This window comes from Takifugu flavidus, chromosome 5 (assembly GCF_003711565.1).
Source record: "Takifugu flavidus isolate HTHZ2018 chromosome 5, ASM371156v2, whole genome shotgun sequence".
In the NCBI taxonomy this organism is placed as follows: domain Eukaryota; kingdom Metazoa; phylum Chordata; class Actinopteri; order Tetraodontiformes; family Tetraodontidae; genus Takifugu; species Takifugu flavidus.
The window spans coordinates 6805648-6813628 of record NC_079524.1 but is presented as its reverse complement, the minus strand read 5'-3'; the positions used below and the strand labels follow the sequence as shown (position 1 = coordinate 6813628).

Below are 7981 nucleotides of genomic sequence, written 5' to 3'. Positions count from 1 at the left end.
CCTTACACTTAAAAACATTCAAAAAGACTCTCATTAAGGGTTGAAGGCCAAACTTTGTTGCTTTTTCTGGAATATATTTCTCTCAAACCTAAATTTTGGACATGATGCTGAAGGAAATGAGCAGTGATTAGATTCAATTGTCCACACATTATTATTAAACTATTATCATTATATTCTCTTACATTACATTCATGCCGTATGTTTATCTTGTGTTTGCGTGCACAAGCAGGTTTTAACTGAAAACAAGCTCCGCTCACCTGCAGAGTATCTGGACAGCACTTCCTTTAAGGCAGAAACAAAAGATCTTTCTTCCTTGAATGTGCGTCGTACTCCCGAAAAGGAAAGAGAACATATTATTAGTGCAGTATGCAGAGTACTGCACCTTCAGGAAATGCAGGATGCACAGTATAGTTCTGTGCATCCTGCTCCTTTTGCAGTTCTATCACAGTGCTTTGCTTGCTAACAGCAGGGGGATCGTCAGCGCACGTGTACTGGGGCGCTGTGAAGGTCATTTGGATGTACGGTGAGATTTCAAAGAGCGTGTTTCATTTTATTTGCAAAACCTACATTGTCAAACTTCCAATCAACACATTCCAGTCTCATTAGTATGTGATGTGTTATTACAACAGGTATGCAGGGCTTTTGATGCTGTAACAGCACACTGGTATTTCAAAGGACATTCCTCCTGCACTACTGTTTTCTCGGCACCTGTCCTGCAAAAACAAACCTGAATAGCTGCTGACAAATCACAAACATGGCAGATGAGTAATGACAGTGATCGATAAAGGTGAGCGAATGCGGTTGACGCATCAGCTGTCATCACTCATAAAACTGGATGATTTATGACTCAGATCTGTTTGTTCCTTGCAGACGTTGACTGTGTTTCCTCATAGTTGGCACATGATGTTGTTCGTCCAAGTAAAGGGAATAGTGAGCAGATTTCTGTGTGACCTGCATTCCAGAGTGATTATTTAGGGAACCCTTTCCCACCAGACTCCACTGGTGGGGTTTTCCAACCGCTCTGTTGGCTCTCAAAGATGAGGGACTAATATTTCCCAAACATGCGCTCATGTCCCCCACTCAGGCCTCTCTCAGCTCTATTAGGGCCACTTGCTTTGAGGCTTGGGATCAAAGCAAGGTATTTTGGTCAGAAGCTGGTAATGGCGATCTCCTCTGGAATCTTGAGTTGCCTTCTGAGGTCAACTCTCATTTCTCAGTCCTTTAACTTACCAAGGATCCCTGTACATTTGTCCTCCATGCCGCCAAAAACCAATAAACGGGGGCTGGTGTCTCGGGCCTTGGCTTCTGTCCACTTCTCTCCTCCAGTCCAGCAGAGACGCCACTATTTTAGCAGACACTTTTAAATGTGGCCTGCTCTCCTTAAAGGAGCACATCATGCTAAATTTTTAATTTTTTTTGTTTATTTATATATATACAGTTGTTGTTGTTAAGACTATTATTGTTGTTATTTTGGAATACTTAATCAATGTATTCTCCGCTCTGAATGTAATTTATAATTAATACTCAAGCACAGAAATAAATGCGACTTCTTTCGCGTTTATTCCAATGCCTTAGATGCAGTTTCGAACAAACTTTGTTGCGTGACCGATGCGGGAATTAGTAACGCAAGAGCGGGAATAAACCGGCATGTTTGGTTTTTCCAGTTGGTCTATGGCGCTGGTTTATTTACCAAACGCGATATAATAATACTATAATAATCGTTTACATTAAATCAGAATATTTTTTAAGTAGTGTGGCTCACTGAGCACTATATCTGAAATAATCTGTGGCTATGAAAGGTAAAATAATCTCTAATTGATTGCTGATTTTACAAAAGCGTCTTTTTTGAGGTGCTGCAGGAATTCAGTCATTAATTATAAAAATCCTCCGTTAAACAAAAAATGACCAGTGCGGTGTTAAAGGGCTTCTTTTAGGGCTACTGGAGGCAAATAAACCTGTGCAGTGTGTTTCTATTTACTAAAAGGATGCGGAAGAAGGAACAAAATCAACTGTTTTTAAAAAAGAAGGGTTTTATGAGGGGAAAATTCCTCGCATTAAAGCTGGTTGACGCCAAGAGCCACGCCACTCGTCCGGGGCTATAAATAGTCTCTGATCATCGCCGGCTTCACACCGGGACTTTTCTCTGCTGTAAAGGACTGAAGCTGTTTCACAGGTTCCTTTTAATCCCTTTTCATTTGTTTAATTTTTTAAAATGAGACTTGCTTTTTGTATTTGTTCTTATTGCTCACTGACAATGTTTTTTCTGCGTCTTTTTTTTTTAGAGATGAACTGGCCTCTGCACCTGCTGGTTGCAGGTCTTCTCCTGTGCTTTCATTCGCAGGCGAATGCCGGTAAGTTTAAATTTGATCACTCAAGAATATTAATTGATTTTTGCTGTTACAAAAACTATGCCGTCACTAATACAATAATTAGCAAATTGTTTGAACGAAATATTAAGCGCACGTTTTTACTCTTCCGTTGTCATAAAAAACAAATATAAAATGATCTAATAAATCAGACCTGTTAAAAAATCATCTTCAGTAATGCAAAACCGGAAAACCCAATCTATTAATTAATTTATTTTTTATCTAGGATCCCGTTTGAGCCGCAGCGTTATTGAAAGAGCCGTGGCCAAAGCCAAGGCCAACGTGGACGCCGCTTATCAATACTCCAGAACCCAGTGAGTCATGATTTTATTATATTTTTCATTAAACTGTGTTCCACATGACATTGAATATATCATTACTTTATTTTATTATCATTTAGGCCTTCACTTGTGGGGAAAAAACATTCCCATGACTTTAATATAATACACAGATTTTTATTTTTTTACAGCCCCTTCCTGAAAATGAATTCACATCAACTGTATTTCAAATTAAATGTGTGCTGCTTTTTGCCTATTTTTTTAAAAAAAGATAACATCTCTTTGTGTTTAAGGAATTTTAGTCATGCATGACAGCTGATGAAGCTCAGGTTCATAGCACAAAAAAAAAAGTTAACGAGAGCAAAGTTCAACATTGCCAGAAAATATGAAGAGCTGTTATTAAAGAGTCAGTCACATTTCTCGACTTCTGCACATGACTCAGGAGCATCGACCGTGTGAAGAGGCAGACAGCCAGTCCTGCAGACATCCTGCGGCTGCTGAAACAGCCTGTCGGACCCACACGCGTCGCCGTGCGTGCTGCCGACTACATGAACAACGCCCTGATGTTCATTTCGTCTATGACAAGGAGAAAGAAGCGCTCCATCAATGCCACAGGTCCGTCATCTGGGCAGATGTGCAGCACAGTGCACTCAAACATTCCTCACTCCATATTGGTGTTTTTTAATCATCAGACCTGATCTCTGAAGAGGACCTGGAGGTCATTGCTGAACTGACTGGTTGTACCCCCCAACATCGGGCCCCTTCCTGCAAAACCACCCCCAATTTAAATAGGTTCCGCACTGCGAGCAGCGTCTGCAACAACAGGTGAGACAACCAAAAGGTGACGCTCGCTTATTACGTTTTAAGAAGTGAGGTGTGAAATGAGGTAAAGGACGCGTATGCTGTCCCAGATCACAGCAGATTTACGTCTCTTACACAGGCAGAACACCCGCTGGGGATCCTCCAACACACCTTTCACTCGCTGGCTACCTGCAGAGTACCAGGATAATGCCACTCTGCCTAAAGGCTGGGACCGTAATCTGAGAGTCAACAATGAAATGCTGCCCCTGGTAATACAGTTCAGGATACGCTCACGATATGAGCATATGAGAAGAAATGACCTGTGCACTCAGGTCCCAGGTCGTCTCCAATCAGATGTCCATTTGCTGCGCTGCAGGTGCGGGAGGTGTCCAACCATATTCTCAGAGCTGCCAACTCTCGGGTGGACAGCGACCCTCTCTACACTCACCTGGTGACCATCTTCGGGCAGTGGACCGACCACGACCTGTCCTTTACCCCTCACTCCCCCGTCATCCGCTCCTTCAGCAACGGCATTGACTGTGAGAAGAGCTGCGAGCACACGGAGCCCTGCTTCCCCATCGAGGTAACCTCGAATGCAACTCTCGCACGTGCCCGAAAGCTAAGCCTGCACACAGGAAACACTCCCGCTCTGTCCACAGGTCCCCAGGAACGATTCACGCTTCACCCAGCACTCCGAGAAGTGCATGCCTTTCTTCCGCTCGGCGCCGGCTTGCGGTTCTGGCAACACGGGCTACATGTTCGGTCAACGCAACGTGCGGCAGCAGATGAACACCCTCACGGCCTTCATCGATGTGGGTCAGGTGTACGGCGCGGACGACGTCAAGGCCCGCTTTCTCCGAGACCTCACCTCCGATAAGGGCCTGTTGAAGGTGAACCCCGAGCACACCGACAACGGCCGTGAGCTCCTGCCCTTCGCCACCATGGACGCCAACCTGTGCGCCACCAGAGGTCGCATTACCAACGACAGCAATGCCAGAGAGGTGCCCTGCTTCCTGGCTGGTGAGTCGCGCTGTCACTGTTACCACGGCGGCACACAGTCACCTTACGGGTATTGTCATTTCTCCTTTTGACCTGTAGGTGACGATCGAGTCAACGAGAACATCGCTCTGACCTCTTTGCACACGCTGCTGCTGCGCGAACACAACCGGCTGGCGCGAGCTTTAGCCAAACTTAACCCTCTCTGGGACGGCGAGAGGCTCTACCAGGAGGCGCGAAAGATCATGGGCGGATACTTTCAGGTTGGAAATGAGCTCCGGTTCGCGTTGCCGTAGCGACTCGTGGTGTGCCTTCAGGTAACGCACCTAACTAAACTACTTTTTCTGTCTTCCAGGTTATCACATTCAGAGACTATTTGTTCCATATTGTTGGTCCGGACTTCATCGCCAGGCAACTGTCCACCTACCCGGGTTATGATGAAGCTGTGGACCCCAGCATCTCCAATGTCTTTGCTACAGCCGCGTACCGTTTTGCCCATCTGATGGTTCAGCCTACCATTTCTCGTCTTGATGAGAACTACAGGGAGAACCAGGAGTTTCCCTCTGTCCTGCTGCACAAAGCCTTCTTCACCCCATGGAGAATCATCCATGAAGGCACGACCCAGTTTGTTGACCTGTTGACCTTCGCGGCAGAAATGATGAATTTAGCCTAAGACTTCTGTGTTTTCCTGAATCCCGCAGGTGGTTTGGACCCCATTTTGAGGGGGCTTGTGAGCCGTAAAGCCAAGCTGAAGACGCAGGAGCACATGATGCACGATGAGCTGAGAGAGAGGCTCTTCAAATTCTCCTCCGAGATGGCTCTGGATCTGGCCGCTCTTAACCTGCAGAGGGGCAGAGATCATGGTCTCCCCGGTACACAATTACTCACGTTTAATATATCGCCACGATCTGTTTCCATGTTATCATGGGCACAAATCTTCAACTGCGCCTTTTCTTAGGCTACAACGAATGGCGGAAGTTCTGCGGGCTGTCACAACCACGCAACCTGAAGGAGTTAGCTGCAGTAATGAACAGCACGGTCATGGCGGAGAAGCTGTTGAGCCTCTACAAGACACCTGACAACATCGATGTGTGGCTGGGAGGAGTAGCTGAGCCGTTTGTCCACGGGGGAAGGGTCGGACCCTTGCACGCCTGCTTGATTTCCACCCAGTTCCAGAAGATTCGCCAAGGCGACCGGTACTCTATATGGCATAAATACGATTTTTGATGTCCTGGAGTCATTTGTGCTATGATTATATTCCCATTCACCTGATTTTAATCACCCTCAGACTGTGGTGGGAGAACCCCGGAGTCTTTACTGAGGCTCAGAGGGCTTCTCTGAGGGAAACATCACTGGCCCGCATCATTTGTGACAACACTAACATTACTGAGATACCTCAGCTGCCGTTCCAGTATCGACCTCGAGGGTCTGGTTACAAAAACTGCAGAGACATTCCTGCCTTTGACCTCGCTCCATGGAAGGACGGTGAGTTTGTGCCTAAAAGTCCTGTCTGATACGATCATTTGATGGGTTTGTGTAAACCTTCTGCCCTCTCTGATCTCTCTCAGGTGCAGAAGGGCAAACAGCAGGTAAAAAGGCTGCAAAAACACTTCAAATAATATTTTAAAACAGCAATATCAGGATTTTTCTGATGTGTTTTTCTGCGTGTTTGTTTTTCCCCTCGCAGTGACCACTACACCACGTGTTCCCCAAGCTCCTCTTGAAACTCCCACTGGAAGAGTTGCCTTCTCTGTGCGACTGGGCAACAACTTCCCTAAAGGAGACAAGCCCATTGCTTTCAAAGAGGTCATCTACAATGGACAGAACAGTTATAACACGCGGACAGGATATTTTACGTGCAAGATTCCAGGTGTGTACGAGTTCAGCTTCTACGCCTCCGTGAACCTCAACGACGCCAGTCTGGATCTGTACCATAACCAAAAGCTGATTCTGCACTCATTCACCACCAAGCAGCAGGGTTTCATCGTAGCCAGTGGCAACGTATACGTTAAGCTGAACAAAAAGGACAGAGTTTATTTGGTGGCGAGGAGTGGTCATAACGGCCTGACCAAAGACAGCATCTTTTCAGGCCATCTGCTGTTCACCGAGTAAGAGAGTAGAATTAACCACAACTGCTGCAAAAATCTGCACCCAGTGATCATATAAAAAAGCTACCTCACAGAAATAAGGAATCTATAAGATGACAGCTTATTTAAAACACAATGAGCTGCAGCACAGTGGAGCACAGAGGTCAGGCGGGCACACATTCACCTGCCTGGGTTAGATAAATGAAACCACTGTTTTATTAATTAAAACTGGCAACGTACGTCAAGACAGACAGTGTAGGTACACTTGTAGGGGACATGTGAATTTACCACACTTTTATCCCCAAACGGAAAATCACTTATGTCTAATATTCTCTTTTTTTGACTATGACCCCAAATTGACCAACTGCACCCCCCCCCCCCCCACACACACACACACGTGCACATAAACACCTGAGTATGAAATTCTATATATATTACTGTAAATAATTCTTTGTTATGCATGTTAAGCTTTGTCACTGTTACGACGGCGCGGGTATAAAAAAAATCCATATTTAAATTACTTCAAACGACAGTTGATGGTACATAGTTTTACCGCGAGATGGCACTAAAATACAAATTTTATTTAAGAAAAGCTGAACCAAACCAGTAAAACCCAGTAGACGCTGCACAGAGAACCAGTTCTGCTGCAGAAGCTATTTGAAAAAGTGAAAATAAATACAGATAACCATTTTCCCTAATAAGTATGTTTACTGATCCATGTAATCTAATAAGTTTTCCATTTAATGTCCCGAATTAAACACATCACTTAGTGAATCTTTCCAGAAATTGATAGTAGACTTTAGAGAATAATGCATTTCAGAAAATAGAAATCACACAGACCAAACACGTGGTCTTAATATTCAGTTATTTTAGGGGTAACAAGGAAGAATAAACAAAACATTTTAGACGAATAATGAACCAGAAACGAATTCTTGTACAGCTGTTTTGCTATCTGTTCTTAAATCAGATATTTTGTTCGTCAATATGCTGAAATGAATCTTTCCAACAACATATGTTCTTTGTCAGGAGAATGTTTAAAGTCTTGGAGGGCTGATGATGAGAATAGAAAACATTTAAATTCCCAGTCTGGAATAAATACAACTGATGGAACATTGTGACTCTTTTCCTGTTTGGCAGCAGTTCCAACTTCAATGTGACATTTCTTTAATATGTTGATTGCAGTACAAAAACATCATAAATACATTCACAATAAAATAAGAGACTAGACCAAGTGGTTTGCAGCGTGATTTGCTGTCGATATAAAAGCGACTTTAAGTAAAAGTCATTCAGATACTTTAGGATCTAAGTTTAAGGATGGTGGTGTGGCCTCTACTGTGGACGCCATTTTCACATTACAACAAACCCAAATGTGACGATCGAGGCGACGGCGTGTCCGTGCCTTGTTTTCTGCAGTGATGAGGAGGGACGAGAACCAGCTGCTGCGTCCACACAC

General features: G+C 44.5%; 1 protein-coding gene across 1 annotated transcript; it reads left to right on the top strand.

The window, feature by feature from the left end:
* The first annotated feature begins 2082 nt into the window (after positions 1-2082).
* LOC130525584 (eosinophil peroxidase-like) lies at positions 2083-7759 on the top strand. Its single transcript, XM_057032518.1, has 15 exons — positions 2083-2173; positions 2283-2351; positions 2593-2680; positions 3087-3259; positions 3337-3469; positions 3585-3714; positions 3822-4028; positions 4105-4465; positions 4544-4704; positions 4797-5055; positions 5143-5313; positions 5400-5637; positions 5730-5926; positions 6010-6030; positions 6129-7759. The coding sequence occupies exons 2-15, from the start codon at positions 2285-2287 to the stop codon at positions 6551-6553; spliced, it is 2631 nt and encodes an 876-aa protein (XP_056888498.1). The 5' UTR covers positions 2083-2173; positions 2283-2284; the 3' UTR covers positions 6554-7759.
* Positions 7760-7981: the final 222 nt, after the last annotated feature.

Excerpts from the sequence above, each read along its gene's own strand:
- LOC130525584 (XM_057032518.1), top strand. The coding sequence starts at position 2,285 with ATGAACTGGCCTCTGCACCTGCTGGTTGCAGGTCTTCTCCTGTGCTTT. Across the intron at positions 4,466-4,543 it reads GGTGCCCTGCTTCCTGGCTG|GTGACGATCGAGTCAACGAG; the intron begins GTGAGTCGCGCT and ends TTTGACCTGTAG. Across the intron at positions 5,314-5,399 it reads CAGAGATCATGGTCTCCCCG|GCTACAACGAATGGCGGAAG; the intron begins GTACACAATTAC and ends GCCTTTTCTTAG.